The following is a 17,868-nucleotide window of genomic DNA, read 5'->3' as shown; positions in this document are numbered from 1 at the left end:
TTTTGTACAGATCATACTAAAAAATTTAAAGTTTTTGTTTTTTTGTTTTTGAGACAGGGTCTTGCTCTGTTGCCCAGGCTGCAGTGCAATGGCCTGTGATCACAGCTCACTGCAGCCCCAACCTCCCAGGCTCAAGCATTCCTCCCACCTCAGCACCCCCAAGTAGCTGGGACTCTAAGTGTGTGCCAACATGCCTGGCTAATTTTTTTTAATAGGGACAGGGTCTCCCTATGTTGCCCAGGCTGTTCTTGAACTCTTGGGGTCAAGTGATCCTCCCACCTAAGCATCCCAAAGTGCTGGGATTACAAGCGTAAGCCACTGTGCCCAGTGGGGAAAAAAAAAATAGGTTTTATAAATAAATAAATGGGTGAACAAACATGAAGAAAATCATAGCTTGGCATTACATTAAATGCAAATGTCTTTTGATGATAGTAACAATGACAATTTTTACTTTGGAATAAGGCCTCTCCAAAATACAGAGAGACATTCTTTGAGTAGTTAAGAGAATGATTTTCCTTCACATCCATTAATAAAGATAGGTGAAACAATAAATAGAAAAGAAAGTTGACATGGTCGATAGCATTTGTAGAATAAAAATTACATAATGTTTTGACTGCCAACAACAGGTTCAGAAACAATGATAACACTAATAAAGGTGTTAATTTTTCTTTTTCTTTTTTTTTTTTTAGACAGGTCTCGCTCTGTCACCTACGCTGGAGAGCAGTGACGCCATCATGGCTCACTGCAGCCTTAACCTCCTGGGCTCAAGCAATCCTCCCACCTCAGCCTCCCAAGTAGCCGGGACTACAGGTGAGCACCATTACACCCAGCTAGTTTTTTTTTTTTTTTTTTTTTTTTCAAAGATGAGGTCTCAATATGCTGCCCAGGCTGGTCTCAAACCCCTGGGCTCAAGTGATCCTCCTGTCTTGCCTCCCAAAGTGCTGGGATTTCAGGTGTGAGCCACCAAGCCTGGCCAGATGATCATTTTTCTACAACGGCATTTCTCAACCTCGGCTGCATACAAAATTACCTGGGAGCTTTCTAAAAATTCTGAAATTTGGTCCTAATTCTCAGCAGATTCTGACGTGATTAATTTGGGGTGAGTGCCAGGTACTGTTTTTGTTTTTTTTTTTTTTAATCTCCCTAGGTGATTTTAATGTGAAACCAAGATTGAAGCCCACAATTCCTTTTTTTTTTTTTTTTTTTGAGGCGGAAGTCTTGCTCTGTTGCTCAGGCTGGAGTGCAGTGGCGCGATATCGGCTCACTGCAAGTTCCGCCTCCTGGGCTCATGCCATTCTCCTGCCTCAGCCTCCCGAGTAGCTGGGACTACAGGCGCCTGCCACCACGCCTGGCTAATTTTTTGTATTTTTAGTAGAGGCGGGATTTCACCATGTTAGCCAGGATGGTCTCGATCTCCTGACCTCGTGATCTGCCCGCCTCAGCCTCCCAAAGTGCTGGGATTACAGACGTCAGCCACCGCGCCCGGCTGAACCCCACAATTCTTTTCTTTAAAATCAAATTTTTGAGGTACAATTTACAATCCGTAAAATTTGCCAATTTAAGCATACACTTTAATAAGTTTTGACAAAAGAATATAGTCATGTAACCACTACAGTCATTAACATTTCCATCACCCAGAAGTTTTATCACACCTACAAACCTGAGCCAATCTCCCAAGATGGATCCTGAGTGGTTAACTGGGCCTACATTTAAAATAGAGCCCAAGAGCCATTTACTGACTAGAGGTTACACACTTACTCTGAGTTCCTGGAAAACCCACACCTCTGCTTAACTTTGGGACTTTCATAGCTGACTATTCCTATTCACATTGCCCAAAACAACCAATAGGCTGTGGCTTGCATCAACCAATCAGAACTCAGCTGTGTTGACCAATCAGAACTAAGAAAGTTTGACTCCTTTATTTGCATACATGGACCTGTTTGGGAACCTGGACAGGAACTTTCAGTATAAAAGCCAAATCCCTTGTTCTCTGGAATGCACCTTTGTTTTACACCAACAGCTGCATCTTCCTGGTTTGCAAGCTGTTCTGTGGAATAGTCTCTTTCCTCTAAATTCCATTTCAGAGAACTTTTATTCACAAACTCCATTCCCTTCTACTTTGATCTACTGATCAAACCACTGATCTACTTTGTCATTATATCTTGGCTTTCTAGAATTTCATACACATGAAATTGTATATAGTCTTTTGGGTATGGTTTCTTTTATTTAGCATAATACTTTTGAGATTCATCCGTGTTGCTAGCCTATCAGTAAGTTTGTTCTTTTTTATTGCTGAACAGTATTCCATCTGTATGGATATACAACAATTTCCTTATCCATTCCCCCATTTGGTAAGCATTTGGGTCATTTCTAGTTTTGGGCTATTATGAATAAAGCTACTATAAATATTCAAGTACAAGTCTTTATGTGAACATATGAGGGTCTTCAAAGTTTGTGAAGTTTGTGGAAAATGAGTATTAGAAAAAAACTGCACATGGATTTCACTTTGTTTTGCACTAAGATAAACTCATACTAACTTGCTATAACATATCTGGATAGGATCTAGTTTAAGGCACTAAAAAGGATAAGACATTAGTTTGAAAAGAGCCCCTATCAGAGAAACATGAATACTGCTAAAATTGAAGCAAGAACAAACACCAAATTTATGGTGAAGCTTGGGAGAAAGAATGGTGAAACCACTGATGCTTTATAAAATGTATATGGGGCAATGCCCCAAATAAATCAGCAGTTTACAAATGGATAACTCATTTTAAAAGGATGAGACGATGCTGAACATGAAGCCTGCAGCAGCAGACCATCCACATCAATTTGTGAGGAAAAACATTCATCTTGTTTGTGCTCTAATCGAGGAGGACAGACAATTACAGCAGAAACAACAGACAATATCATAGACATCTCAATTTGTACAGCTTACACAATTCTGCTGAGAAATTAAAGTTGAACAAACTTTCCACTTGACAGGTGCCAAAACCACTGCATCCAGATCAGCTAATAAGAGCAGGGCTTTCATTGGAAATTTTAAACAAGTAGGATCAAGATCCTGAGGCATTTCATTGAAGAATTGTGACAGGAGATGAAACATTACTTTACCAGTATGATCCTGAAGACAAAGCACAATCAAAGCAATGGCTACCAAGAGGTGGCAGTGGTCCAATCAAAGCAAGACCAGACTGATCAAGAGCAAAGGTCATGGCGACAGTTTTTTAGGATATTCAAGTCATGTTACTTGCTGACTTTCTGGAGGGACAAAGAATGATAACATTTGATTTATTATGTGAGTGTTTTCAGAAAGTTAGCCAAAGCATTAGCAGAAAAATGCCCAGGAAAGCTTTACCAGAGTTTTTCTCCACCACAACAATGTTCCTGCTCATTCCTCTTATCAAACAAGGGCGATTCTATGAGAGTTTTGATGAGAAATCATTAGGCATCCACCTAACAGTCCTGATTTGGCTCCTTCTGACTTCTTTTTGTTCCCTAATCTTTAAAAAAATCTTCAAAAGGCACCAATTTTTCTTCAGTCAATAATGTAAAGAAGACTGCATTGACATGGTTGAATTCCTAGGACCTTCATTTCTTTAGGGATGTGCTAAGTGGCTTGTATCATTGCTTACAAAAGTTCTTGAACTTGATGGAGTTTATGTTGAGAAATAAAGTTTATACTTTTAATTTTTATCCTTTAATTCCATTTTTCCATGAGCTTTTGAAATCCCCTTATACGTTTTCATTTATCTCAGGTAAATACCTAAGAGTAGGATTGCTGAATCTTTTGCTTAAGTATATGATTAGCTATAAAGGACATTATTTTCCAATGTAGCTGCACCATTTTGCATTCATGCCATACATTACATACCAGCAATGTATGAGAGTTCCAGTTACTCCATATACTTGTCAGCATTTGGTACAGTCTTTTTTTTTCTTTAACCATTTTAGTGTGTGTGTAATGTAGGTATTTCCTTGAATTTTAATTTGTATTTCTCTAAGGACTAAAGTATACAAAGTATGCAAACAACTGCTGTTAAGGCAAGAAAACCACTAGGCAGAAGGGTACTTCAGCTTTTGCTTCAATAGTCTTTTTTTTTTTTTTCTTTTTGAGACGGAATCTCACTCTGTCACCCAGGCTGGAGTGCGGTGGCACGATCTTGGCTCACTGCAACCTCTGCCTCCCGGCTCCAAGCAATTCTCCTGCCTCAACCTCCTGAGTAGCTGGGACTACAGGCATACGCCACCACACCTGGCTAATATTTTTGTATTTTTAGTAGAGACATGGTTTCACCATGTTGGCCAAGATGGTCTTGATCTCCTGACCTCATGATCCACCAGCCTCGGCCTACCAAAGTGCTGGGAGTGAGCCACCACGCCTGGCCTCAATAGTCTACTTTTAAATAAGGTAACTATGTTATACTCCCCTAAATACCACATTCATCACTCCATTATAAAGAACAGGCAAATGACCAAAAAACATGTATGCAAGGAACTTTTCAAAAACAGGCTTCAGAAACTCTCAGAGTCAAATATTCACTGTTTCTAACTTCCTCCCTACCTAAGGAAGGCAACGTAATGTAGTCCTTAGTTTAGGCTTTGATGCCCAACCTAACTTTGTACTCTAAGATAGGAAAATGCAAAGTACTACAGAAAGACTTCCACCAAAAACAGGTAAACAATTATTTACTGAGCCTTACACGTAATAAGTGACTAAATGTTAATTCAATGACTGAACCAAGAACAAGTTAATAATAAGCTTCAAGGATAATTTTTATCTATGTAATGCTTTAAAAATCAGAAGCATCCAGAAATTGAGCCACAAATGCCAGTACATCTTTTAGGCTTCAGTTACATATAAATTAATTAAGAGAGATGTCATACTACACAAATATAAAAAATGATATGACAATGTACTCATTCCTTCAATAAACATTTACTGAGCACCAACTTAGGACAAACCACATTATACATCCTAAGGGGGAGAACAATTACACTGAAAACCAAAAATTAATCAGTTGACTATATACGATTACAAAAACTATCGCAGAGTAATTTAGCATATAATCACATAATACTACAGCTAATATTTAAATAAGTATGATTTTCTTAGTCTACTAGCTCCATGATAGGCTAAAAGTGTCCAAGAAGCATGCTGCCTATGTTAGAAAGAAATAAGCCTATAAATAAACCACAAGGTAAAAAAATTCACATAAAAATTATCTGGAATAAATTATTATTTATTTCTAATATCAAGCACTAATTCTAAACCATAGTAATTTAGGGTTTGGAAACAGACATTAAAACACTGTTCATATGCTTTCAAGGTTATCCATTTCTAAAGCTGAGTTATAAATGGTGTGCATGAAAAAAAACCCACAGTAATCTATTCATTCATATATGTATACCATGAGTGCTATATCACACAGTCATCATTTTTTATCAAGAATGACAATTTTAACCTTTAAATAACCACTTATTTGTCAAAAATATTCCACATGTATTAAGATTAAATAATCAATCATGCAAATTGAATCAAGCAAGTCTAAATAATGCTTACCTAATAAAATTAATGTGGTGATTTCCTAACTTAAGCCATACTTAATGTAATAAAGTTTAAAATTCACATGAAACTCAGATATGCAACAAGAAACAAGTATGAGAAGCTGTTATGGGCTGAATTATGTCACCCCCCAAAAAATATGCTGAAGTCCTAACCCCCAATACCTCAGAACATAACCTCAGTCCCTCATGATGTGACCTTGGGAATAGGGTTGTTGCGTATGTGATTGAGATGAGGTCATACTGGAGTAGGGTGAGCCCCTAATCCAATATGACCGGTGTCCTTATAAGAAGGCCATGTGAAAACAGACACACACAGGGAGAATGCCACGTGACCACAAAATCAGAGATTGGAATTTTGCAGCTCCAAGTCAAAGAATGCCAAAGACAGCCAACAAACCACCAGAAGCTAGCAAGAGGCAACAAAGGATTCCCCTGTAGGTTGCAGAAGGAGCATAGCACTGCCAACACCTTGATTTTGGATTTCTAGCCTCCAGAACTCTGAGACAATACATTTCTGTGGTTTTAAGCCAATCCAGTTTGTGATACTTTGTTACAGCAGCCATAGGAAACTAATACAGCATTTTTACAGTAATATATATGTTTCTCTTGTACATTATATCAATGCATTGATTTTTAAAAATTTTATTTTCTACGGTATCATATAGTAAACTTGACTTTTTTGGTGTATAGTTCCATACATTTTAACACATGTATATATTCATATAACCCTCACCATAATAGATTACTGACAGTTAATGTCTTGTTTTTTAATTGCTATTATTGAAACAAGAGAAATAAAATTGTCTCCCACAGGCATAAATTTCCAGCCTTTTCCATAATATATTTTTTAAATTCCTAAAATAAAGATAACCTCTAAAATAAAATTCACTCTCTTTAGTTTATCCATCATCTTTAAAATCCAAAGCTCTATCCTTGAGAAAGTCACCTTTAGAAAAATTCATTTAAAGCTTTCATTTGAAGAAATTGATAAATCACCATTCGTCACACAAAATAGATGGTTAAACACAGAAGATACACCTAAGTTGTAACACTCATACTACTTAATGCTATCAGTTTATTATATGCACAAATCTGGAGTTTTCCCCATATATTCCAATACCACTCATACTCAAAATTCAGGTCTCTCTCTGTTTTACAACACTGAGAAATCCATTCTTAACATTCAGTCATTCAACAAGCACTTATTGAACATTAAAATGTGTGCATATGTTATGTGTTAGGGTGGAGGGAGAGAACTCATTGATCAGAAAAAAAAAAGATAATGTGATTTAAAACTTGAAAAATTTCTATGCTAAAAAGCACACCCGCTTAAAGGAATGCAGCTGCCTTCTATGATGGAATATCTTAAATATCAATAAAGTTATTTTTCTCCACATGAAATTTTATTATAATTTTATTCATTCTAACTCACATATGATGCCAGTTTTTTCAATGTAGATATCTTTTGTTCCCCCAAACAATATAGATTAAAACAAATTACATATAAAAATCAACAAACTGTAATACTTGTTACTGATAAATTTCATAAAAGTTATACTACAGAAAAATTTCACAGACCTGTTTATTGATGATATACAAGTGTACACAATTTTAAACTTACTACTTGATGTTTAAGTTATAGATAACTTCCTGAAATGGGCCACTTTTTATATTTCCATTATTGACTTTGTAATTGTACCTCTTCCACATAAGGTAATACTTAGCATTCTGGTTCTAGTCTTGAAGACTTCAAGAACAAATCATGTACTTATTAAAAAATGTGTAGACTAAAACTATGGGGTTTTGTTGAAGTCACCTGTCAAAATCTACTTAAAATTTCTGGATAAATACGTACATATAACTAAGATGTACCAGGCGCAGAAGGCCCCTGCATGCCTTTAGCCAATTTTTAAAACTAAATATCCAAGTAAATATAACATTTCTGTGTTTAAGTGAGAAAAATTGTTAATGTTTTTTTCCTTCAATCAATTCAGATTTTCCTGAGAAAAAGCAAAGCTTCTTTAAGTTTTACCAAATACAAAGAAATCAATTTAAAATACAGTGGATAGCAAAAGGGTCAAAATGTTAAAACCGTTAGTAAATTATAGGTGTCTTATTCTTATGCCATCTGCAGACTCCTGAATAAGTATTTTCCCAAAGTTTATACTACTACTATATCCATGGGCTTCTGAAACAAGTTAAAAATGCAGATGCTGAAAACATTCATATGTTTTCAATAGAGTTCATACTCTAACCTTTACAATACTGAGATCAGACTGTAAGTCTATTGACATAGCTTCAAACTTACAGACATCCCTGAAGAGACTAATTTGCAATTTTCCCCTTTTAAAAGGAATACTACTTCTGATGCAGTACTTACATAAAAGAAATGTATCCTTTGAGCATAGCTGGAAAAGTTTTAGTTTTGATTTAAAATCTGAAGTATCCAATTTTTAACCAGAATTCATGACTTCCCATTACCAGATTTTGTGTGGAAAGTAATTAGAAATTACAGAATTTAATCTACCTACTCTTTCCACAAGTTTTTGTTTGTTTTTAATTTATTTGCCTTGAAGGCTTTTTTGTTTGTGCTTTCTTTTTTCATTTAAATTCCCTTTTTCATTAAATTCCCTTATGACTCTTTTTCTTAAAAAGATGTTGTCACAGAAATACCCCAACTTTCTGTTCTTCCTAAAGCATCGGCCTTCAGTAACTTCCCAAATCTGAGGTTCTATCGTTTAGAAACAGTAAGGAAATATGTAGAATTCTTAATTAGCATCACTTAGTAATTAATTGAGTTTGAAGTGCAGTTATAAACTGAAAAACACGATTACTATCTTGGTATATACGAATCACTTCCTTACTCATCTCTTGGCAATACTTTTAGAAAGCCTACTCTCTAGATTAAGTCATTTACTTATAACTTTAAGTTTAGGAGATGGGGGATGAGTCTCTATTAAAGGTGGTTCATACCAAAATACAGAACTCAAAAAGATGCAGAACAGGCTATCCTTCTCTCCTATACTTATTAACCTAAATTAAGGTCAGAATAATAAAAATTACACAGCTCGTGGTTCTCAAGTAGCATAAACTTAAAGTGATAAATTTATTCACCGGTCTTCGTCTTTGAAATCCAAAGTCAATCAGAAAACATGTTTGTTTATATGTGTCTTTTCTCAAGTCAATCAGAAAACATGTTTGTTTATATGTGTCTTTTCTGAAACTACCATAACAGAGCCTATAACTCCAGAACCACATTAACTTTCATATTATAAAGGGGAAATATCTGATTTAAACATGATCTAGATTACCCAAAATATCCTATTTCATTTGGAACGTGACACTTTAGTCACTTTAAAAATAGACACCTCTTTAAAACTCTTCCTCTCTTTTATTTGTTCCCTCAAGTTTGAAAATTCTTCCTCATCCATCTCTTACTATAAAATGACCACTTAAATTGATCCTTTTCCATTTAAAATATTTGAAACAAGAATCTTAAAAGTTAAATAAATGATCGAAACTCAGAAAAATTAAAATTTACAGACTAATAGGAAAATGATTGTATTTATTTTCATGTTTTCAGTGTTTCAGTATTAAAGCTGTACACCTTAATTACATATTTATTCAAGTCACTCTTTCAAAAATATACACAAATAAAGGACTAACCTCTTTCAAATAAACAAAACTTGCTCAAGCCACTGTCACTATATTCTGGCACAGGATAAATTTACATTTCACATTTGCAAAACAAGTTGTGGTATGCTGTTGTTTTGGTTAGAAACACAGGAATCAATGATTCTCAATAACCAGAAGCAGATTACTTTATATGAAACAGCACGATTCAAAGAAAAACATTTTTCAAATGTTTTCTCCAGGTTTAACCTGGAGAGCTAGATGTCTGGGGTTTGTGTCTTTCTGTGCTTGTTTAATTCTAAAAACAACCTCCCTTCAACTCCTTTCAAAAATCAGTATTTTCTTCAATTAATACGAGCATATATTGTACAATAAAACGCATAAAGATATGTACTTCCAGAATGCTATAATAATCCAAATAGAAAAAAATTCGTGTTTTAATTTTCCACATAGCAAAGTCAATGTTAATCATTTTTTTATCCTTCTCCTTAACCATTCCACAAATCAGAAGCACTGTATTTATATATTTAATAAGATTAACAAACTGACTAGAAGCTCCGGAGGAGTAAAGGAAGAAATCATTTGTATAATATATTTTTCCATAACAAAAAGATAAAAGCAAATAGGACTTGTTAAATGAGAAGCATTTGAAAAACCCAGCGTGACCAGCTTTTGATTTACCCCAGTCTGACAAGGAAGAGAGACCCCACCCCCACTCCAGATTGTATGGCTTTTTTTTTTTTTTTCCTTGGGTGGGGGTGTGGAGGAGAAGCTGTCACATTTCCATCTTCGGTTATTGTTAGTCCGCAGCCTAGATTCCCAAGCATCACCGGTCCAGGGGAAAAATCCTAACGCAGACAATTAAAACTGTCTGAAACATGCAGTATTTTGTTGGGGCTTTTTTCCCAGTGTTAATTTAATCGAGACTCAATCGGCTAGGGCTATAGATTGCCTCTGACAGTCTGTCCCTCAAACGCTCCCTCTAAAACCGCTTGTTCCAGATTTACTAACAATCCTCTCCTCTCCAAACTTAAATTAGGACAACACATTTGTGAAATTATTACATCCAAAAAGTCATACCTCCCCATTCTCTTTGCCTTGGTGTGGGGAATAGAAAGAGTGAAGAAGAGAGATCTATTCACTCTTCAAACAAAAAGAAATTGGGGTAGAGGGTCAGTGGAGGAAAGAGCAGTGGTGGACCTGAGTGAAAGGTTGAAAAAAGTTTTTGTGACTTGTTCGTCCTTCGGCAGGGGTACAGGAGTTGGGCAGAAGGCCGGGGTCTCGGCCCCAGGGCTCGGGCCGAGAAGAGGCACCCGCGGAAGAGGAGGCTGAGGACCCGAGAACGCCTGGACGAGCACATACCGACTTGCAGCACGTTCTCCACAGAGCCGCTGTCCAGCAGACGGATGCCCCGGCGGAACGGGAGCCCCTCGCCACCGCAGCCGGCCGCGCCGGCCCCTGCGCCCAGCCCGGGGGATGCCCCAGCCGCGACGCCCCCAGGGGCGGAGCCGGCCGGAGCGGCGGCCCCGGGGGGTGGCTGCGGCCCCTCCTCGGCCGGCGAAGCCCCCGCGGCGCCGCCAGCAGCGCCGGCGCCGGGGCCGCCCCGGTACTGGAAGCTGGAGTACATGCAGATCTCCCGCTCATTCCGCGGGAAGGACCAGTAGACGATGCGGCGCTGCACGGGTTCCGGGATCCGCTCGAAGCGCTCCTCCACCCGTTCGTATGCCCACTTTTCCGCCACCGTCTTGGCGGCGCAGTCCAGTAAGGACTCCGGCTGCAGGTGGGGGCGGGCCCCGAGGACCAGGCAGCTGCTGCCGACGCCCCCTGCCCCTCCGCCGGCTGCCCCAGGCGAACCGCGAGGGTGATGAGCCTGCGGGCTGGGCCACGAACACAGCCGCTTGGCCGGAGAGACCGGTGACGGCGAGAGCAGCTCCTCTCGCTCACCTCCGTCCGCCATTGCTGGGGACTGACTGACTGACTGAGGCGGCGGCGGCTGCTCGGGCTGCGGCGGAGACCCCGGCCACGGCCACGCGCCCCGCGCAAGCGCCCAGCGGTGGCGCCGAGGGGGGCGGGGCGAGAGAACCCGCGAGCCAGCCGGCCCGAGTGGGGAACTGCGGCCGGGCCCGGGAGCGCGCCGCGAGGGCAGACGCGGGCGGCCTGCGGGGTAGCGTGAGGCGGCGCGCGGTGTCCTGGCCGCCGCGGACGCGAAGACAGGCGGGAGCGAGCGCGGGCCCGCGGCGCGCTCCAGGCGCAAACAGCCCAGAACGCGAGCCGAGCGCTCTCGCGGATCCGGCGACCGCGGAGGGGAGAGGAGCGCTGGACGCTCTCGCACGCCCGCCCGCGCACCTCCAACCCACCTGCCGCCGGCCAGACAGGAATGGACTGTGTGACTGAATGAAATGGCGGGGCCATAAGCCATCCAAGGAGGCGCCTCCGTGAAGTTATAGGCTCGCGGGGTACAAGGAGAAAAAAACAATCCAGCTCCAACGGTACTGATGTGACAGGAGGTTGTCACAGCAGAGCGGAAGATCTGGCAGAAAGACGCTGGGAAAGAAGACACTAGGGGAAAACATAAGAAAGTTCGGATGATGAAAACTCGCCTCACGCCACAACAATGTAGGATAAAGCCGGCGGTCACCCCACCCCAGAGTGGGACAAAGTCGCACCACCCCTTGACAATGGGGCATCAAGATCTTATCGCCACGGGGGCTGCATCCTGGTGGGGTCTTTTGGAGGGTTTAGCACCTTGCATCCTAGAATACAAAACACTTTTGCGTGTTTTTTGGTAGAATTCTCTGATCCCCTACCTCCAATCTGAATTAGGTCTTTCATGTTTTCCTCACTTGGCTCAGTCTTCTACACCTTTACATAGTTGTATTTTTATATATTTGTTTAATGTCTGACTGTCAACTCCATGAGAGTGAGAATCATGTCTATTTCCTTCACTATAATTTATCCTCTGCCTGGCACATAGTGGGTGCTCAAGAATGGCAGCTTCATCACTAACTCCATAAACAACACGCAATTGTAAGTTACTGTTTCTTGCTCGATCAAGAAAGCTCAGATTATTTCAGAATTTGCTGACAAACTAATCTCTACAACTTTAAAACTTTCCAAGAACTGTTTTAAAAGAGTTTCTATAGTTGAGTTTGCCCTTCAAAGTGAGCGAGATTTAGAGTGTAGGATAAAGTAAGAGTAAGAAGAGAGTAAATGATTGGAGACAGGCTGGAGCCACAGTTTGGTTTTGCTGTAATCTCAGAATTAAAGAGCACAGGCAGAATTGGGTGTGAATCACACTTGCTGTGTGTGATGCTATTCATGATTCTATTAAATCATTTGCAAAAGGGAGCTAGTAATAATGCTTCTACACATAAATGTTGTAAGAATTAGAAATAATTCACTTTTAAAAAAGTTTTTTTAGAGACAGGATCTCACTCTGATGTCCAGCCTGGAGTGCAGTGGGGTGATCACTGCAACCTCAAACTCTTGGACTCAAACTATCCTTCCATCTCAGCCTCCAGAATAACTAGGACTACAGATGCACAGCACCACACCCAGCTAATTCTAAATTTTTGTAGAGGGGCGGTCTCCCTATGTTGCCCAGGCTGGCTGGAATTAGAAGTAATTCAAATTGTTTGCTTATTCAGTGTAGTAGGTACTCAATAAGTATCTGTTTAGGCCAGATGCAGTGGCGCATGCCTGTAATCCCAAGGCTTTGGGAGGCCAAAGTGGAGGATCCCTTGAGGCCAGGAGTTCTAGACCAGCCTGGGCAACAGAGCAGACTGGAGACCCCATCTCTACACAAGAAATAAAAAATAGCAGGGATTAGTGGCCTACACCCTGTAGTCCTAGCTACCCTGAAGGCTGATGTAGGAGGATTGATTGAGCCCAGAAGTTCAAGGTTACAGTAAGCTATGATCATGCCACTGCACTCTAGCCCAGGCAACAGAGCAAGACCCTCTCTAAAAAAAAAAAAAAAAAAAGAGAGAGAAAGAAAAAGAAATCTGTTTATATTGGTAAATGGATTTATATCTGTAAATATCTATAAATAGATTACTGCAAAATAGCATAATCCCTACTCCACCTTGAATCTGGTACCACATTTACAGGCTTCCATAACACACACTATTTTCCTTCCTATAATTTATCAGAGTTTTTTGGGAGAACGAATATTCCTTTAATGCCTGTCCCCCTAACTAGACTATGAGCTGTGGAAGGGCAGGAACCATTTCCATGTAAGGGCCTATTTCTACCACCTGCCAAAATGCCTACACATAGAAGATGTTCAGAAAATATTTGCACTTTGAATCAATGAATATGTTATTCTGATTTAATCAGTTACTGCCTTTTTTTTTTTTTTTTTTTTGAGATGCAGTCTCACTCTGTCACACCCAGGTTGGAGTGCAGTGGCACAATCTTGGCTCACTGCAACTTCCGCCTCCTGGGTTCAAGTGATTCTCTTGCCTCAGCCTCCCAAGTAGCTGGGTCTACAGGCGTGTATGCCACCATGCCCAGCTAATTTTTGTATTTTTAGTAGAGATGGGGTTTTACCACATTGACCAGGCTGGTCTCAAACTCCGGCTTCAAGTGATCTGCCCGCTTCAGCCTCCCAAAGTGCTGGGATTACAAGTGTGAGCCACGGCGCCTAGCCTATATTTATGTGTTTATTTGCTTAATGTCTGTTTCCCAAAATAGACTATAAGCTCCATGTTAGGCGGGCGTGGTGGCTCACACCTGTAATTCCAACACTTTGGGAGGCTGAGGTGGGTGGATCACTTGAGGCCAGGAGTTCGAGACAAGCCTGGTCAACATGGTGAAACTCCACCTCTACCAAAAATACAAAAATTAGCTGGGCATGATGGTGGGCATCTGTAATCCCAGCTACTCGGGAGGCTGAGGCAGGAGAATTGCTTGAACCTAGGAGGCGGAGTTGCACTGAGCCGAGATTGTACCACTGCCAGCCTGGGAGACAGAGTGAGACTGTGTCTCAAAAAAATAAATAAAAAATAAAAAATAAGCACATAAATATATAAATACAGATGGTAATAACACGGCAAATAAGACATTTGGGAATATGCAATATGTGGTTGTGAATAACAAGAATGCTAGATTAATTGGACCATAAGTTTGTGGTGAGAAATAGTGGGAAAAGACTGCAAGAGAGACAGGAGACATTGTGAAAAGCTTTTAAAAGCATTGTAAAATGCTAACTTGAGGAATCTGCATTTTCTTAGGTTGGTGGAGGGAAGCTAATAAAGGTATTTTGAGCAGGACAGTTATATGATAAAAGGCAGTGTTTTAGGAATATTAACCAGACAGAAATATGTAGGATGAATCGGGAGAAAGATAAAGTCTGGAGGCAAAGGATGAGTTTGGAGATAAACCAACAGTGTGGGAAGGAGGTAATAAAGGCTTGTAGAAGGCATTGGACGAAAAGATATCTAGACATCGGGCAAAAAGGGGCTGAAATCTGGCCTGCACTCCATTTGCCCATCCCTGCACCAACCAGGTTGTATCTGGGTGCCTCTTTCTCATTCTCACCAAGTGACCATATGGGCTAGCAATGGCTCTGGGCCTGTGTTACCTCTCTCTGTTTGATCCCTCTTCTCTGATGAGAGAATTGACATATTTCAAGGAGACTGTGGGAGTCTAAAGATACTTATTTTACAGCATTGCAATCCCCAGGGTGAAAACACAAATACCAAAAATCAATAACCAGGAAGAATACCTCACATCTTAAGACAACTCTTTTGATGTCAGGAACATTTTGATCCAACCTTAGAAATAAATCTTTAAATTTGCATTTGTGAAACATCCTCAACCCCTTTGCATGGAATGAAATGATGAGATGAAGGTGAGGGATAGAGTGAGACTCAGAGATGAGGATTTAGGTATCATTTGACAAGCAAACTATATGCAACCCAGTCATTTATTTAATAAAATTTATTTTGGCTTCTATTTCAAAATGTAGAAGATAGACACTTGTGCTTCCTGATAACACTTTGGGTATATAATAAACACTGAATGAAGTGGGAATGAGAAATATTTAGGAATTAGAAAGGAAGATCATGATTTTTTTTTTCTTTTTTTTCAGACAGTGTCTGGCTCTGTTATTCAGGCTGGAGTGCAGTGGTACCATCTTGGCTCACTAAAACCTCTGCTTCCTAGGCTCAAGCGATCCTACCACCTCAGCCTCCCAAGTAGCTGGAACCACAGGCATTCGCCACCACACTTGTAGAGACAAGGTCTTCCTATATTGCCCAGGCTGGTCTCAAACTCCTGGGCTCAAGCAGTCCTCCCATCTTGGCCTCCCAAAGTGCTGGGATTACAGATATGAGCTACCACGCCTGGCTAGAAGACCATGATTTGAATTGATTGGACCTATTACCCAACTCTGGTTTTTTTTTTTTTTTTTTTTTTTTGATACAGAGTTTCGTTATTGTTGCCCAGGCTGGAGTGCAGTGATGCAATTTCAGCTCACTGCAACCCCCACCCCTTGAGTTCAAGCAATTCTCCTGCCTCAGCCTCCTGAGTAGCTGGGATTACAGGTGCCCGCCACCATGCCTGGCTAATTTTTGTATTTTTAGTAGAGACAGGGTTTCACCATGTTGGCCAGGCTGGTCTTGAACTCCAGACCTTGGGTGATCCACCCACCTCAGCCTCCCAAAGTATTGGGATTACAGGTGTAAGCCACTGTGTCCAGTCAACTGCTATTTTTCTTGTGGTAGACTTCGTGGTTCTCTTCCTTCAGTTATGGAGCAGCCATAAAATTAGAGGACTTTAGCTCCAAGGGTAAGCGCTAACTTGTCTGATCAACTGGCATAATTCCATATCTCATTCTAAAGTGATTCATTCAGGGATAGGCAGAGATAAGTCAATCAGTGTATGGCATTTCCCTGGTCGTAGGGATTGGTTCAGGAATGAGCATAACCTATTGGGCCAATAAGATATGTGGTTTGCTAGCAACTTCCAGGAAAGAAGAAAGTTCTTACTCTTTTAAGAGAGCTTACAAAAGCAATTCTCTTAGTGCCTTGACCCAGAAAAGGAGGTTGTTGGTAGCATGCTGTGAATACAAAGGTAAGCCAGGCTTGGGTTGAAGCTGACATACCAAAAGACTTATGGGAAAGATGAAAAAAAAAATGAGATTTCTGATGGCATTGCTAAACAGCTGAATCAAAACCTGAAGCCCTCTATCAACATCCAGTTACATGAACCAATAAATCTCCTTTATTATTTTTTCAATACTTTATTGAGGCGGAATTTTCATGCATTAAAATGCAAAAATCGCCGGGCACAGTGGCTCACACCTGTAATCCCAGCACTTTGGGAGGCCGAGGTGGACAGATCATGAGTTCAGTAGTTCGAGACCAGCCTGGCCAGCATGGTGAAACCCCGTCTCTACTAAAAATACAAAAGTTAGCTGGGCATGGTGGCATGCACCTGTAATCCCAGCTACTCAGGAGAATCGCTTGAACCCAGGAGGCGGAGGTTATAGTGAGTCGAGATCGTGCCACTGCACTCCAGCCTGGGCGACAGACAGACTCCGTCTCAAAAAAAAAAAAAAAAAAGCACCAATCTTTTTTTTTTTGAGTACTTTTAATTAAAAGGCACAATTCTCAGGTGTACAGCTTGATGATGTTTTCCCCCTCTGAGTCTGCTTTCTAGGAAGACTTTTTACAAATGTATACAGCCATGAGGTCTTTACATAGAAAAAATGTAGAATGTTTCTGTCATTCCAGAAAAGTCCCTTATGTCCCTTTCAGCTTGATACCCACCTCCCAGAGATACCAATTATTCATTTAAATGGAATAATATGGCATAAATTATTTTATGTCTGGTTTATTATTAAGCATAATAATAATTGAGAGTCACCTATGTTATTCTCATGACAGTTTGTTCTGTTTTTATACTTAGTAGTATTCCACTATATAAATGTACCACATGTTGTTTGTCTATTCTCCCTCTAATGGACATTTAGGGTGTGAATTAGTCAAGATGGGATTAGATGTGCAAGAGATTTATTAGACGTTATGCTTAATAGGGAACATGGAGAGGAAGCTAGGAGCTAGGGAAGACTGTAAGAGACATCAGATCTCAATGCAGATGAAAGAGAAAAGAAAGGAAGGAAGGTTGAATGGGGGGGTCTTAGAGTGCAGTATAGTTCTAAGAAAGTTAGGCAAGACCAAATGTGCCCATCAGAGGAGTCCTGCGCCTTCTAGGAATGGACCTGTCTTAGTGCTCCTTCTCATTGTACTAAATCACTGGGTGGCAGCAGCCTGTGGAAAGCATTTATCCAGAGGTAAATGCAGGGATAGATTTTGGAGCACAGCAGCTAAAGTGGTCAGAAAAGTATGCCTCCCACAGCCAGAAATCTGAGAAGAGCATTTTCATGGCTGCCACAGTTCACCTCTTTTACCTCACCAATTTACTTCTTCATGCAAAATCAGGGAGCAGATCTTCCACAGTTCTCTTCCTGAGGGGAAACTCAGAAGAGGATAGTTAATGGGATGAGCTATATTCCCTATTGTTACAACTGGTCTTGGGGCCACAACTGGAACTCATCTTTTTCTTCTTCCACTATCCATTCTGAATTCCCCTCACCCTCAGTTATCACCTCAGCGGGTCTTGGAACTTGCTTAGAGATGTGATCCAAACCCTCAGTCCTTAGAG

At 40.5% G+C, this 17,868-nt stretch overlaps 1 protein-coding gene across 1 annotated transcript in view; it reads right to left on the bottom strand.

Moving 5' to 3' along the window:
* The window catches only part of ZSWIM5 (zinc finger SWIM-type containing 5), a 191,016-nt gene extending 173,904 nt beyond the window's left edge, over window positions 1-17,112 (bottom strand). The window contains exon 1 of the mRNA XM_008965255.4: window positions 10,561-17,112. Within this exon, the coding sequence (XP_008963503.2) occupies window positions 10,561-11,617 (1,057 nt within the window). The 5' untranslated portion in view covers window positions 11,618-17,112. The remainder of the gene's footprint in view (window positions 1-10,560) is intronic.
* Between the last annotated feature and the right edge of the window lie 756 nt (window positions 17,113-17,868).

Source organism: Pan paniscus, chromosome 1 (assembly GCF_029289425.2).
Source record: "Pan paniscus chromosome 1, NHGRI_mPanPan1-v2.0_pri, whole genome shotgun sequence".
NCBI lineage: Eukaryota > Metazoa > Chordata > Mammalia > Primates > Hominidae > Pan > Pan paniscus.
Note: the sequence above shows the minus strand (reverse complement) of the source record. Positions and strands in the feature narration are given on the sequence as shown.